This window comes from Apostichopus japonicus, chromosome 13 (genome assembly GCF_037975245.1).
Source record: "Apostichopus japonicus isolate 1M-3 chromosome 13, ASM3797524v1, whole genome shotgun sequence".
Lineage (NCBI taxonomy): Eukaryota > Metazoa > Echinodermata > Holothuroidea > Aspidochirotida > Stichopodidae > Apostichopus > Apostichopus japonicus.
In genome coordinates, this window is record NC_092573.1 from 9,578,462 (window position 1) to 9,595,642 (window position 17,181).

The window sequence follows — 17,181 nt, forward strand, 5'->3', positions numbered from 1 at the left end:
GTGGGGGGGCCGGAGGTTACTATCTAAGCGGAGCGCCACCATGGTTGGCGCGGAGCGTACAGAGAAAATTTGAGATTTCAGCACCCCCCAGATCGCAGGAGATGGCACCTGTGAGGCAAAATAGCAACCAAAAAGATGTGCAACTTTGGTGACAGAAATGCAAAAAAAGTTTTTTCTCTTTCATGCTGACTGGCCTTGCCAACTCAACCAGACTTTTAACTTGAGGGAAGTTGGCATCATTTGCAGGAATTTCAGAATTCCCAATATTTTATATCTCTACCAGTAGTGGAAAATCCTGTTTCGACAGTTTCGTGGCCATAAAAAAGTTGTTTTGTGGAATATTCAATGACATAGCCTATATTCATTTGACTCGAGGCAATATATGAATACCTGCAGGGGGCGGCGATCTGTTTCAAATATTGGGGGGGGGACATCTGCTTGGCTGCAGGCGAATTACTGTCAAAGCGGAGCGCCACCAATTGGTTGGCGCGCAGCGTACAAGAAAATTTCTGGTTTTGATAGCCCCCCAGATGACCGGAAATGGCACTTCTCGGGCTTGAAAATGACCAACCAGATGTACACTTTTGCCTGAGAACCAAGTTTTTCCTAATAGTTTTTTTTTTCATTCATAACCTTTTGTCAAGATTGTCACCAGTCACACATCATGTTCGACCTCATTGCATTTGTAGGTAATTCTACGTAACGCCCCACAATACCCATCAGCCCCACTTTCAAGGTTTTAAGCCCATTATTTGTTCAGAATTTGAATAATAAATTCACTTCAAAACATACCCATAATGTTGCACTAAATTTCATCTATGGACAACCAATATAGAAAACCCCCCTCAACCACTAACAGACCGGTCAAAATTGTACGAGGATAGAGGGAAGTATACTATGATGAAGAATGTTGGTCAAGGAATTTTCGAAATTTCAGACACAGTTAAATTATTGGTGTACAAATATTAAAACCTCATATAACGGCTACTATAAAACTTCGATATCATAGAAAATACCAAAAAAATATGTTCGAGGGGGAGGGCGGTCTCCACCCCTTCACCCCCCCCCCCTCCCTTGGCTACGCACCTGCGGTTAGAAATCTTGTAAGAAACAGGCCAAATGGAAACCAGTGAACCCATATCGATGTGGATCCTATGTATGATTGTACGTACTTACACTCATATACAAGATGCAAACCAAATTTCATTACGGATGCGGTCCGTCTAGCTATTCATTTCGAGAAAAAAAAGTAAAAACTACTTTCGGTCATATATAGTAACAAATTGTGACACGGTTAGACAGGCGCTTTGCGAGGAATTTGCCAAGGGAGGGGCAAAGCTTGTACCCAGACTTTATAAGCGTAGCGCCAACATAAGTTGGCGCGAAGCGCAATAGAAAATTTTGGCCGAAAATGTCTCCCAGATCGCTGGAAATGGCACTTCCCAGGCCTTGTAAGTTGCATCTAAGCATTTTCTATTTTGAAATTACTAGCGATATCATAAAAAAATACAAAACATATGCTTAAAAAAAACTATGCCACCAAATATTGGGGGGGATATAAGATACTATATCCCCCACCTAAAATATTGGGGGGACATGTCCCCCCCGTCCCCCCCCCCCCATGATCGCCGCCCATGAATACCTGATACCTCGGCTCAGTACAAACGGAGCCAATCTTTTGATAGATTGTTGCGCTAGGTGGAAGCACTGAACATATTTTCAGCAGATATCGCTATCACGCAGCACAACAAGGTTCGTGGTGTATGGTCGCAATCGTCGCATCGACCATTGCCATGCCATGCTGTGTGACCATTCTCATGATTACTACAGATATTGTATTATTCTTATTCTGCCAGATGCAGACGAGAAAATTGTGTAACTCTATTTCCCAAATTATTGAACAAAAAATATTAGCTAATCGCACTGATGAGTGTTTTTTTTTACCCCATTCCCAGTGGGGGGCCAGTGGGGGGGCCAGCCGATTTCATGGGGGGGCCTCGGCCCCCCAGGCCCCCCCGTAGCTACGCCACTGATCAGTATACCAGTTCTTATAAGTAGTGTATTCAGTTGTTTAAACTGTACCGTACGTTACAAATACAACAGAGCTATTTCAGAGATAACAGACGGGCGGGTTCACTAGCAAGGACTGTAAACTTGATAAAAATTCAACAGCTGACGTTGTGAAGGCAACTTAGGGTTGACATAATCGTGTGGCACCTATATAGTTCCTCTAAACTTGATGTGTGCCATTAAATATCATTAGAACTGGCCCCAAATATGCTAGATAGTGATACGAAAAGGGAAGATTTTCTTCTAATGTTTGACTTTTGCCATGTTTTAGCATGCTAAGATCATGGAGGGATTAGAGATGGAGACAAGGAAGTATCGAGCCTTTCGAGCGACGTGCGGTGCCGCTAATCGTGGTATCGGTTCGATACATCAGGAACTCCCTCTGTCCCTGCATCCATTACTACATTTATTCAGGTAAAACCGAATTATAGGCTCCCTCGATCGTCGTCTATTACATGTAGCTAATGATACCTTGAGCTCCAAAATTTCATATAATTAGTATAGGCTATTGCCAGCCGTCATAATTTGTTCGTAAATTTTGAAAATGGTGCCACCATATGTCACAGTCATTGACACTCCAGATGGATTCTTGACAACATTTTCCATTTCATAACAATTTTTACCAACTTTAAGAGAGTTAGAGGAAATTGTTTTAAAATGAGGTAGAAACTTGTAGCCTTATTAGTAGCACTTGCTAATGATAAAACCCACGGCGACTCGTAAAACAATATGAGATGATGATGTAGATTAACTTTTCAGTTGTTTAATCTCAAAGGACATGTAGTTATTAAGTTGTTGCTCGGGCAGCATAGTCACACATTGTGTCATTTTCTGAAACCAGTTTTTTTAATCAAGTTTAATGGTGAAGTAACCAAACTGAATATTAAGGTCACATTCATTTTTTTATAAATATTATTAAACTGATTTTATCGTGAATAAAGTCAAGTTACGAGTCGTTTAACTGCCAGTGAATTCAAAGTGCCAAGTATGCCAATTCATATGCCAAGTAAAGAAACATTGACTCGAGTCTGACTGGAGTGTAAGTCATTGACTCGAGTCAATAACACTGTTAACACGTATCCTATTTATACTTGAACCAGCCAGGCTCTTCATCATGCTGAGTTCACGCTCACAAAACGGTGCTTAATGACAAAGTGTTCAGGTTCCAGACAACCAGATACAACTTCTGGTTGTACAATAGAACTAAAAACATGTATTTCTATGGGCTGTACACGTATGTCTAGGCATTAGCAATGAGTCTTAGCATATAGTGCACTATAAAAACGGTCAGTCTATGTGTTAAAGTGATAATAATTCACGCTATGCATACTCTAAAAAGCAAAAAATGGCACCATTAGGGAGATGAGATGTTGCTCATTCATGTTATAGTTTTGGAATGAGAGGGTGCACGATTTATGGATCCATGGTCAACTTAAACTTGTGATCCTACCGAAACTTGTGGAGAAAGGCGTAAATTGCGGCAACTTGTATACCAAATGTCTAAGCAATTAATTTATGAGAATATTCAACAGTCAAGAGAGGTAATAAGACGAAGTTGAGTTAGTCCTCTTTCACGTGGTGTGTCTCTAGTATCGGTAACAAAGTCTATTCCTTGACCAAAAGTGGCCTTCAAGTTTTAACCCCGATACGCACCCCTCTCTAAACGCGCTGTATATGTGTAATGATCCAAAATTGATCTAATTTTGTTTTCAAAATCCTTGGTGCTAACCGTACATCTCAACTAGGTCGATAACTCAAATGAATCCATTTTGAAGAATAAAAAACAAATTAGATCATTTTCTGGGATCATTACATATTACGTATATACATAGCGCGTTTAGAGATGGGTCGGTAACGGGGTTAAAACTTTAAGGACATTTTTGGTCAAGAAATGGGCTTTGTTACCGATAGAAGAGATACACCACGTGAAAGAGGAACTTTTCAACTTTAATGTGGTGCTAACCGGACCTTTCAACTAGGTCGATAACCCATATTAATCGATTTTGAAAAGAAAAAAAAACAATACCTTTCGACCACAGTGTCAGTATCACACATAAACACGCACGCACATACGCTCACACGACCGCAGTGGCAGTACTGTGTGTTAGGTCTTAATGTCATTTTTTCTCTTAGTGGCTGCTGTTAGTCTCTGTTCTAAGTGCCTGCTATCTTCAATGAGGCCTTTTAATGTTGTCGTGGCACAAGATCTGATCAGGGTTCGAGTTCGAGTTCTGCATGCTAACAAATACCAGGAATTAAAACAATATGGGTAAATATTACCTCCAAATGTTTTTTGTAATGTTTTTTAACTAAGCTATTAAATGTCATGATTTATCGTGACCGCTACTGGTTCTTTGGTGACATTTTCTGACGCTTTGTCGTATTAGTTTCGTGGAACCAGTCCAATCTCAAAGAGCTATACCTAGCCTAGAATATTATCCGACTATACTGATTACTGCGTGTTATGTAGATGGTACCGCCCGCAGCCGGCAGAGTTAGTATGGGAAATACGGAAAAAAGTTACGTTATTCGCCCATCAGTCGGACAACGGAGGAATAGTACACTCATTATTCATCTGGTCAAATGAGAACTAGGTCTAACACTCGCTTTATTCAATCCTGCATGGGAAATAAAAAAAAACTTAAAAATTCCTGGCGGCTGGACAAAGATTGTACAGTATGTACACCGCCGCATGCTTTGTGTCAAGTTAGATTAAAACATTATACAGATAGAATTGTCAATCACTCTGGAGAGCCATGAGCCTTCCTGCAGTATTGGCCAAGTATGTATTGGATACACAATACATTTTCTGTACATAAAGTTTGATTCCTCTTTTACAAATCAAAAAGTTAACCGTCAGTTACAATAAATTAATGGCGTTTTGACATGAAAAATATCTAACAAGATGTAATTAGACCTTTTAAAGTGTTAAAAACGAACATTTCCAATAAATTGTTGCTGCTAACAATTGCATGAAATTTTGGACCCATTTACAATAAACATCTGGTACCTACTATCAGAAGTTTGGTCTAAATAATTCAAAAATACTAAAAGGAAGATAAAAAATTCATAAGGCAAAAAACAATCTAAAATTCCATCCAAACACAGGCTATCCCATGCCAAATTGGAAATTAAAGTTATTAATGTGTTCTGGTCTGGAGATTACTACAGTACTATACTGCACATTCTGCAATTGTTACAAAACAAATACTGTAAGCCATGAAACTGGTGCAGTTGGGCTCTTACTACATGATACTTCTCCCACAGACTTGGTTATGACCTATGGAAAAAGGACAAATTTGGAACGGCAGATACACATTAGTGCCAAATGTACTATCATAATTACTGTACCACTAATCACTAAAAGAGAATGATTAGGAGGGTTGCCTCTTGGACTCTAGTCTACAGTATCTAGAACATTACACACCATATCATCTTATATGTCTGACAATAACCTTATTTAGTATCTTACAGAGCACAGATATCTTTCATTGGAATAAAAAGAGGGATTTTCTCCTATTTCCCTCTGAGCAGGGGCTTTACATTAGTTCTAATTCCATTTGCTCCATCCTTCTTCACCTCTACGGGATCCATCTCCATAAATATTATGATAAGAAAGACGTTAGGCATAAATGAGAAATTTCTGCAAATTATGCAACAATGGCACATCAGGTTTTTGTTAGACCAAATAGTCAATAACTCACTCTTCTGGAATATAGCCAGATGGTTGTAACGACTGCACACAAATTTCGTAGTTAACATTTAGGGGTTAAGGGGTAGCTATTACTTAAGCTCAAAATTATCAACCCACGCATGAAGGTGGATCTATTAAGTCTTTTAGAACTGTTTGATATTTGATAGATTCCTTCTTGGTAGCGCCTCATCCATTGCCCATTTTTCCCATGTTCAATCAAATGACTCTTATTTTTCCTAAAGTTTTAACCTGACCACTTTTAATTTATTTTCATTTGCAGCAGTATCCAGTAGTGTATCATTCATTCTTTCCAGCCTCTTGGTTGTGACTGTCTTTGCTGCCATGCAACTCTTCCAGAAGGAATTAGCTAGTTCACAATGGTTGACTATCCTCGGAGGTTTCCTGGGAGCAGATATTTTTATATTTAGTTTAACTGTATCCTTCTCAGATAGCCTTTACCATTTTTCTTTTCTCTTACATGGCTCCACTTGTTGTGTTAACAATGTATGCCCCTCTCATCAAGCAAATGCATTAACTATGAAATACTGTAGTACTAGTTTATTGAATTAGTGTTACAATATGTGTTTATTAACTCAATGTAATGAAAATTTTAAATTGAAGTTTTTTAAGTTTTATGACTCATCCAAAGACATGTGCTTCTATCTCTATAGGAATTATAGTGATCCCTTGGATGGCATTCAATTCCATTCCAGTCATAAAAAAAAGTGCCGGGCAAAACATTATAGGGACTGTTTGTGCTGGGCTGCATTCAGAACTGCCGGGTGTTGCTGCCTGTCTCAGTGGAGATCTATCATACAAGTATATGGTTAAAATCATATCAAGTTTTGTGTTGCATCAGTGGAACTGACCTAAGTAATTGTCTGTGTGTTCAACTAAGTACAGTAGTCCAGCCAATGTAATTGATGAGCCTCAGATGTTGAAGTCCGAGTCACTTCTCCAAAATTAAGAAGCGTTACAGAAGTACAACACTGAACTACAGTTTTCTTTATCAATCTACAACATATCAACATTAGTACTGAGCCCGAAGACCAACTATAATTACACATTGCCCGTTGTTAGAATTTGACAATTTTCTACAGTTTCCATAAACTTGTTTCAGTACCTTGAATGTAATCAATGTTTTCTCCTGGATTGTAACTTTCTGTGTCTGGCCTAATATTTCATAATTTAAGCCACTTACTGAAAGAAATACAGTGCTGCCTGCTAAAATCAAGTTCTCACTGTTTAATAGGTATAGAAATAAAGCCAATTCTTTGACCGATGCTTGTTAACAGACTTTCCATGTGTTTAAATTCTTAACGTGTAGTGGAAGAAATTGTCAGTGCCCTTTCCTTTTTCTGTTTTTGACTGGCAAATGGCAAAATCCACTGGCCTTAAGCGATACAAGAGCTAGAATTTTTAGCTCTGTGTTTGTATAGTACAAATCTACCTCTTCTTTTTCTCCTGTTTATTGCAAATCCTTAACAACCTTATTCAGGCCGTCAGTAATCTTGAGATTGTTCTCTTTGGAAAAGGATTCCAGGCAAAGCTGTTCCCAGAAGGTAGTGTACAATTTCATTTTTTTTCTCTCTCATCTAGGACTATGTCAGGTTTGTACTAAACTACATGATTACATCTTGTTAAATATTTATTTCAATTTGATAGGAAACTTTCATGATAGAGATGCAAATGCTTTATATTACATGCAAGCCTCTCTGGAATGAGATTTGGTGTGATAACTGCTAAAATCAGAATGTTAATGAATGTGTATACTCTGCTCTTTATTTGGGTTACCTTAAAATATGCTATTACAGTATAAGTTTTGTGTAAAAGTAAGAGGGCCTAACCTTTTTAATCCTAGCAGAATGACAAGTTACAGTAACAGGAGGGACAAATACACACACAGAATACATACAGGTTAATGAGCAGGGTGAACACAAAAGAGATTGATGTCACTTTCTCTTCTGCAGAAAATAAATTCCTTGTATGATGCTGTTTCTGTTTGCTTAATACTTAAAAAATTGAGCATGAATGTCTTGCAAAACTACTGTAGAAACTTCTTAAGTTACAGCTTTTTGGAATAGGTTTTCACATTTAATGTTTAACAGTGTTGCAACATATCTCAACTATGTACAATTTCTTTGTACCTGAGGTTAAAGCAGTAAAACCAGAGCCTGTCATACAACATGTGGCAGATTATAACAAATGTTCATAGGAGAACTGCACTTTTATAAGCATTATATATCAAATTCTAGAATTGATAAGATTGAATGTGATCATACAATTTCATGTCTCAAAGCACTGAAGTGTGACCTTGCTTAAAGTACTGTAGCATACAGGTGGACTCATACATTATTATTATTATTATTATTATAACCCCGTTATTTATATAGCACATAATCCGAAAGTTCTATGCGCTTGCACTTAAACTTGTACTTTCAAAGCACTGAAGTGTGACCTTGCTTTAAGTACTGTAGCATGCAGGTGGACTTCTACATTACATCCTTTCTAAGGAGTCTACTAGAAGCTTTCTTAGTATCTGCGTATTTGAATTGACTGTACATAGATCTTCTGTACAATAAATCCAGTTAGCATATATAACTCTCCTTGAGGGGGTTAGATATAATAAGTGAGTCGAGGTACAATCAAGCAGACAATGTCCAAGATTTAACTCTGTACTTCGAGAGCCTCTATTGAAAGGTAGGTTTGGCCTAAATGTGATATTTGCAGTGTGGCACCGCACATCTATGAGAACGTAATGTGTTGTGAAATCAGTGATGTTTATATTCTAATGTTCAAAACACAAAGATGCTCAGATTTAGTTTGCTTCAACTAGAGCTGTAATCTGACATGATTACAAAGTATATGAAACAATGCATAGGAAAACTTCTTTTTTTTTTCATTTTGATAATATGATACCAGTGTGTACTGATATATCATTTACTCCTACTGTAGAGAATATTGCCATCAGAAAACCTCAGTGAATTAACTTCCATCAGTAGCATCAAAGTCTCGATGCCATACTGTCTTTATTTCAAGTTGTAACAGTCTACTGTCTATAAACTTTAAATACTTGGAATTTCAAATCATTTCATGTCACATTTTGTGACGGTCTTTCTTAGTCTCACAATGTTTGACAATCTTTGAAAGCTCACAGATACATCTCTATCTCCCGCACTCCCACGAGTCTTTGAAGCATGTAGTTATAGAGGTACATCTCTATCTCCCTCTCTCCCACGAGTCTTTGAAGCATTTAGTTTCAGAGGTACATCTCTATCTCCCTCTCTCCCACAAGTCTTTGAAGCATTTAGTTTCAGAGGTACATCTCTATCTCCCTCTCTCCCACGAGTCTTTGAAGCATGTAGTTATAGAGGTACTGAACAGCAAAAACAGAAGAAAAAACCATTGAGTGAAAGTGAAAGTATTCAGAACACATATCAGCCATTGAGTATTTGAAAGGAAAAGTGGATGTATGCCTTCGAATGATTTATCTTAAAAAGTAAAGTACATATATATATATATATTTTTATATATATATATATAAATTTATATATACAGCTATGTGCCTTACTTTGATGAGAGTTAATTTTTAGTGCCCAAAAATCTTGCAAACCGGTCGGGTCTTGGCCCCACCTTGACCCTATCATCCACACCTGTATCTTAAAACACTTTGTCTTTAAGAGGTAAAAGTCTCAGGTAGTCAGGTGTATTGGTCTGCAAAGTTGCATTTCTGGGACAAAGTTTTTTTAAGAGGCTAAACCCTCATTTCTTACAGGGTGTGGATCACTAGGTCATACAATCTCGGTCACCCAAAATGCTTTAAGAACGTGGTTTTGGCCCAAAGTTGCTGAAAATTTCCCATATTTTCTCTTAAACACTCACCTTTAGCCACTGGCATATCCCTTCAAAAGACAATGACGTGAGTTTTAGGACACAGCAAACAGTCAGTGAAGTTTGAACACTTTGTTCAATATCACATTGAATATTTTAAATGAGCATTAACATCATTTTCTTACTTTTCTTTTTTTCTTTCTCCATAGTTGCCGGTTGCCTGGTGTTTTCTATGTTTATCTCTGCATTAGTACATAGGGTTTGTGTTACAACCTGGTGAGTATTTTGTTTTAATAATAACACAAATGTGCAGATGGATGGGAGTTTTGTATATATGTAAACATAGTGTTGTCAGTACTTCACAAGAAAAAAAAAGTTCAGATGCACCTCAAAACCTGCTACACTGAATTACTCCACGATTTTCTGTCAGCTTTTCTTGCCTGTCTCATTTGGACAATTTCTCCTGGAAAGTGAAAGTTTTGGCCAAAAATTTAAAAATTTGGACAGTGATATGTTGTACAAATTTTGCAAGGGCAAAGAGTGTTGAGTGTCGCCCAAAGATACCCTGTTGTACTGTGAATATGAAGTTAATAGAACATATTTTGGTTGAGTATTAGAACAGTTTACAGAAACAGTGTATTTAACATTATGATCGAAGCCTGCACTAAATAGCCGACTTTAGCATTAAGTTAGCACTTAAAGGAGCATTCCATGAGTTTTAACATATTTTAAATGTAAATATCTGGAAAATAGGATTAACTATAATAATGAAGCATTTATACAAGCACTCAGATTATACGTCCCTCTTTAAGACTGCGATACATATCAAGAACGTAACATTCTGCCTAAATTCATCCCTTTAAACAACATATACACACTACAAACAAAAAAAAAAGGCGCTTTTATTCTAACTACTTATAAAACTTTACAACTAATTGAGGACTATTCTTTTGTCTAGTAATGATGAAGTTGAATTCTTAAACTGGATAATAATACATGTTGCTATTAAAAGGTATTAATGAGCTAGTGAAAGTAGCTTTTCCTGCTTAGTAATCACAGGAGGAAGAAAAAGAGAGGGTATTCTCAAAGTGTTAACAAACCTACTTCTGTATGGACTGTACTATTAGAAAAGGCTTGTGTACAGCAGATGAATGTATAAATGTGTAATAGAGAGCATGACCTTTGGACATAAAAGAGAATATTTTGGAGGTCTGCTACTTCTGTATCGACCGTACTATTAGAAAAGGCTTGTGTACATCAGATGAATGTATAAATGTGTAACAGAGATAAAAAACAAAGAATCTTTTAAAGCTCTGCCATTTGAAATGGAGTAAGGCTTTGTGTGGCTTTGCCCTAGCAATGTTTGTCAATATTCACATAAAACTGATGCCTCTCAAGCAAACTATTAAATATAAATTTATGTGAGAGCATATAAAAAAAAAAACATTTGCTTGTTTCAAATTGATGGCTGTATATATTGTTTTATGAAACAACAGAAACTCTAGCATTCTGGACATTTAAAAATGTAATGTTTGATGTATTTCTTTGTATTTTTCAACCAATCAATAATTGTATTTGTATTCTGGCTACAAATCTCACAACCTACCAGATAATCTTGGCAACCCATTATTGGATCAGAATGAACAGTTTGGATGCATGAATTTAAGTGTTTGATGAAATTTTAAAAAAGTAACTGAAATTATAATGAACTTAGCAATGAATGTAAAGCCAAAAAACATGTAACATACTAGAAAAACTACGATACATATTTTCATGTGTGTAAATCAATTTGAGGAGCTTGGGGGACGGGGCATGGTGACCATATTGAAGTGACGATGCATAGCGTTTTGCATTGTTTTACCAGACAAAATATTCTCTGCTCAAACTGCTCTAGGAGGAAGAGAAGCACAGTTGATTGATAGTCTTTTATTAGAAGACAATTTGTGACAGCTCGCTATGTTCCTCGTTTATCTACTCTTTAACGATTAATCACATGAGACACAGTTACAGGTTACTTATTTCTCTCTTATGAATTGTGAACCAGTTAATTGAAAGTGTCAACTCTTGTGATACAAAACATTAGATCACTGATTAGAATCATTTCCATCTCCTCATTTTTTTTTTTTTTTTGTAGCTTCCTGTTCTCGATCCTGGCGCTGTACTATCTGAACAAGATCTCACAACGGATATATGCACCTCCTCCAGCCGTCCAGATCACTAGCAAGAAGAGGAGATAGGTTAATGGTCACAAACTCCAGCAGCAAACTCGGTCGATGTTTCAAGTTGTTGCCCTGTTAAATCCTCACGCTTTCTTCTGTCTTTAGCCAATGATTTAAACTGATTTCTTTCTTTTAGTCTTTGTCACATCAGTTTTTCCCATTCTAGTCCCTTGTTTCTCCTTACCCTTCCAACCCCCTTCCAATTCATTTATGCAACACAGTGCCTTCAATGCAAGACAACAAAATTAAAGTCTAAGACCGACTTCTCATTTCCCCCTCCCTTCTCCCTTAGTCAAGCTTGCCGGAAAATGAGTGACCAGAGGTAGTCTCAATGTAATAATGTTTATTAATGATTTACGTCCAGCTGAGACAAATTGTAAGGTAGGATACTGTCATGTCATACTTGAAAACATGTGAACGTTCAGTACGAGCAGTTTGAATACCCTGCGTGTATCAGATAAAGATTCACATACTGTTCATATCAGTCTCTACTAATGTGTTGAGGCGTAACATGAACAATGTACTGGACAGCATATTTGTTACTAAGCATTACAAAATTTTCCCAACAGGCTGTGATTTATAACACTTCATGAATATGCATTAGATTTCTTCCCAGCAGAAAGAAAAATATTAATTATTCAAATGGAAAGAGCACTACTGTATTAGCTTACAGTACTGTATACAACACGATAATGTTCCTTTTATACGGAAGCATACTTTGTTGCGTGTTGTATATGTTATCACTGTTGAAGCAAAATCCTACACTTATTTGGGATTCTCCCAGTGCTATTTTTTTGTGGCTTGTGAATGTTTTACTTTTGTTTCTGATAGATCATACTTAATAATTTCAGGATGATTGTGTTCAGTTTTCTTTGTTTTTATTTCGTGCATAATGTAGCTATCCATCAAGTATCTTGTTTCTTGGTCATGCTAGTGGGAAAGTAAAGTTAAAACTGAAAGCAAATTTGAAACATATTTGTTCCTCTACGTTAGCTTTCATTTTCCACTCTCCTTCCCAATCCACCATGCTTGTGTTGTAATACTGTACAAAATGGTTTTTAAATGATTTGAAATACTTGAAACAGAACCCGTTCACATTAAAAAACAACAATGTTACACGATATATATTTTTTCTCCCTTTCTGGTTTCAAGTTTTGTCTTTATTTCTTACAGGCAAAGAAAATGTTTTTCTTTTGCCTTCTTCGTCCAACGGGTTTGGGATACAGTATGTGACACCAATACTTTAAACTGCAACTTACATGGGGTTGTAGCTTGTCAGCTTTCATGACCAAACCATGAAGCCATGACACATCACTGGATACCCCCTCCCTCCCCCCCCCCAAAAACATTACCTTTTCATGTGTCAAATATTTCATTCTTGTCATCAAAGGCACGCCATTGTATGGTGAGTGTACGATAACATCGCAAGGCCCCCCCCCCCGTCACTATCGTGCTCCAACTTCACCGAATGTGTTATACGTACAGTATGCAGCTGGACTTATGGACACTGTGGGTGCTGTATTTGTAAGACAAATTGTAACATTTTTTTTCGAAAGCAATGTTTAGGCTACAAAGCTTCAATGAAACTGGCATTAATTTGCACAGTGAAAGCAGGGAGCATGCATCAATTTTGTATTCCAAGGCACGTGGACAAATTATTTGACACATTTACCAAAATAATACTATCAAATTTAACGCATGTCCGTAGTGAGGGAAGTATTTCCTTGCTTCCACTGGTTTGACTCTAGCGAGATTCAGCCTTTCTCTAAATGCATCAGTTGTTTAACAGTTTTTCCGTTATTCCTATATATATATATATATATATATATCCTACTTCCAGGAGTGTGCAAATTTGCATAAAATGTTCTATTAATCTGCATGACAAATCTGTAATAATTGAATTTACCACTTGACATTAGCATCACTGTGGGCGACTTATCTTTACACTATACTGTCGACTTTCCATGACTTTCAAAGATACTGTACCTCCTCCACCCCCCCCCCACCCATTCCTGTCTCTGTATTCCCCGTCCTCTTTGTATTTAAATATTACTTTACTATGTTTGGGTTCTATAAAAACAAGTACATGAAACCTAATTTTGGGAAACTAAATGTGTCAATGAGACACGGCACTATCTCAAGTAATATTATGCAGCTCAGTGACACATGCAAACCCTTCTCAGTAACTACTATGTAATATGCATAGCGTTCTCAGTAACACCTATGTAAACACATGCAAACCGTTTTCAGTATCTACTATGTAACATATGCGAACCGTTCTCAGTAACACCTATGTAAACATGCAAACCGTTCTCAGTAACACCTATGTAAACACATGCAAACCCTTCTCAGTAACTACTATGTAACATGCATAGCGTTCTCAGTAACACCTATGTAAACACATGCAAACCGTTCTCAGTAACACCTATGTAACATATGCAAACCGTTCTCAGTAACACCTATGTAACATATGCAAACCGTTCTCAGTAACTACTATGTCACATATGCAAACCGTTCTCAGTTGCACCTATGTAAATTGAAAACCGTTCTCAGTAACACCTATGTAAATTGAAACCGTTCTCAGTAACACATATGTAACAAATGCAAACCCTTTTCAGTAACTACTATGTAACATAAATGCAAACCGTTCTTAGTAACACCTATGTAAACACATGGAGCAGGGAAAAGCTTTCACTTTACATCATTTCTTCGTAACCACTATATGTACTGCTGTCTTCCGAGGCCTGGGAAAGAACACTTACGGTATTCACTTTACGTTCCTCTTTAGGAGTGATGGCATCATTACCAACGGTCAAACCTGCTCCTGTTGGGTTGCTTTCGGTTTTTGTTGGAATGTTTTCAGGGGCGAAGGTTTCCATTTCTTTCATTTCTTGGGTCCTACGTCGCATGGCGGCTTCTGTACTCTCCCTGTTTTTCTGTTCTGCGGCATACTGATTTTCCGCAGTGGACGTAGGCCTACTGTTATGCTCGTCGTCAATATCAGTAGAAGCCACCTGATGGTGAATACGACTGTGACGTGTTGCATTTAGTTCGATGCCTGGTTCATCCGCATTACGATGTGACCAATGTAGCAGACAAATAATGAACAATAACACTAGCGTGAGGGTTAAGAAAGCCACGCCTGCTACCATTAGATAAAGAAGTGGTATTTCTATTGGCTGAAATACATCGAAGGTTTCGTTGTCGTTATCGAAAGTATCACCATTAGTCGCTAATGTTGGTTCATCAGATTGGATGGTTGATGAAACCGTGGTCCCAGCGCCCAATGTAAATGATGTTGAGTTCTCGGTCGCATTTTCTGTTGATAGTAACGTATAAAACGATCGGTAATACATTTTCTTCTTTATTTTAAGTTTTCAAAGCTATCGAACATATTAAAACTTGTCGATGATAGTATTAACACTCATGAAATCAACCGATATTGTGCCGACTTACAGATACCCGATGAGAGACGTGCGAGTGTGGGTGTGGGGTGGGTCAGAGGGCTACAACTCTCGGGAGACCAGAGTAACATTGGGAGCGCCGGAAAATATGGAGGCCCCTAATGAGTGCAAAATGGACTGGTCCGTTGATATCCCTGTGGCCCTTCCTGGCAGTCGAGGATTCTTTCATAACCTCGCGACTGACGGTAGTGGATATTTCCCGTCATCATTCCCTGAGTGAACTGATCAAAGCCCTACACCTGCTGGAAAAGGTACTCTAAGAGCTTGTACCATATAACACCATACCAAAGGATACCACTGTCTTCTATTAGTAATTTCTGTTTTAAAGGAGCCTTAAAAAGTTTTAAAAAAAACGTTTTTGTTCATTTTACGAATTAAAGATGACGACGGAGGATTATTAAGTCTTCGAGAGGCAGTGGTCGAGCATGTGACCAGACCAGAACCAGAACATAATCTTTCAGCTTTTCGACAAATGAAAACTGTGCAACTACTACAAATTCCAATACTTCTTATTTTCTTTTTCCTTTGTTTTTAACAAAACGGCGCGTCTCAAATAGAAAAATGGGCAATTATTTATTACAAACATGAAAAGAGCGATATATGTTTCATAAACATATAGAGGCACTTTTGCAAAGTGGCTACCATATCAGCAAAACTGTACAACAAAAATCCGAACATTACCGTTTAGTTAAAGAGTCACTTTTGCGAGATTTGTAATATTTTCGAATAATTGGGTCCACGAGCACCCTGTGGGCCACCTACGCCCCTGTACGCAGTGGGACTACAATTGTTTCGTATTTCAAAGTTGTATATAAATTAAATGTATCTTTTATCGCAATCATTTTGCGATTATGAAATCAAATTCACGAAAGCTCCGTATATATAAATACCAATATACATCTTGATATACATGAATGGCGCGAAAACATGACTTGGTAGTTGGTAGTCTGTAGTTAAGCATGGCGAAGAATAGAAATTAGCTTACCATTGGCGTGAACAATTACATTATTCAACAGGAAACTGCATACCATAAACCACCTTAATGATGAAGTCACCATCCCGAGTATCCAATCGTGTTCTAAAAAGATATTAATATTTCTCATCCAAAAACTGGCAACGTTTTGATTCCTGTCGTCAAATTATAAAATTGTAATCACCTACAAAGTTTGTTGACTGTCAGAAAATGTATTTTCGAAAAAGTCCTGTGATATTGCGGCAAGCCTGTGAATAGGATGAACTAGGATATCGTCTGATAACGAATTCAATTCAATTGAGAAGACAAATACACTTAGAAGCGTTGAAAGCGATCCTGAAAGAATGCATGCCGTGACGGTTATATAATATCATATTTTCATATTTCATATGCTTAGAAAATGAAGACTATAGATAGAAAGAAAATTGATATAGTTGTTCATTGATATGTTAATAATTCTCAAATTAACTTATTTATTATTTTGTACGATAGTGAACTTCCTGACTTATTAATTATACATCAACTATTATTAAAAATCGAATTGTTTGTCAGTGTTGAGAACAGTATAGTGAAAGTGTCGGAATTGCCCATTTTCACATTATCTATGTCATAGCCAAATTAATAAACAATATCAATGAAATGGAATAATATGTAATTTGGCGTAATTATTAGCTCATAAAATTGCTCTTTAAATTGACTAATCACTCATAAAATTGACAAATTGAAGGAAATCATGTTAAAGTAAGTATAGATCTATTTAAATTTGTTAATTTTCATAAGTGTCTTTTACCCCTGTTTAATTCGTTACTCGGACCCTTTTCGGAACTATCAAGAATTGACCCATAGCCCAAGCTTCTCCCCATTTATGTATACATATGTTTCTGATACATATAGAGGTAATACATAACCAAAACTACCAACGAACGTGGT

At 37.2% G+C, this 17,181-nt stretch overlaps 1 protein-coding gene and 1 long non-coding RNA gene across 3 annotated transcripts; one reads left to right on the forward strand and one right to left on the reverse strand.

Annotated features, from left to right (window-relative positions):
* The first annotated feature begins 4,181 nt into the window (after positions 1–4,181).
* Positions 4,182–12,935, forward strand: LOC139978816 (protein KRTCAP2 homolog). Of its 2 annotated transcripts, none has more exons than XM_071989328.1 (5): positions 4,182–4,339; positions 6,045–6,199; positions 7,263–7,326; positions 9,805–9,871; positions 11,730–12,935. In XM_071989328.1, the coding sequence occupies exons 1-5, from the start codon at positions 4,336–4,338 to the stop codon at positions 11,830–11,832; spliced, it is 393 nt and encodes a 130-aa protein (XP_071845429.1). In that variant the 5' UTR covers positions 4,182–4,335; the 3' UTR covers positions 11,833–12,935. The 2 variants fall into 2 exon arrangements, with proteins under 2 accessions (XP_071845429.1, XP_071845430.1); XM_071989329.1 differs by having other exon boundaries at positions 4,209–4,339; positions 6,048–6,199.
* Positions 11,838–16,663, reverse strand: LOC139978817 (uncharacterized). Its single transcript, XR_011797025.1, has 2 exons — positions 16,264–16,663; positions 11,838–15,133 (listed from the first exon to the last, which is right to left on the reverse strand). It is a non-coding gene; the product is annotated as an uncharacterized lncRNA (long non-coding RNA).
* Between the last annotated feature and the right edge of the window lie 518 nt (positions 16,664–17,181).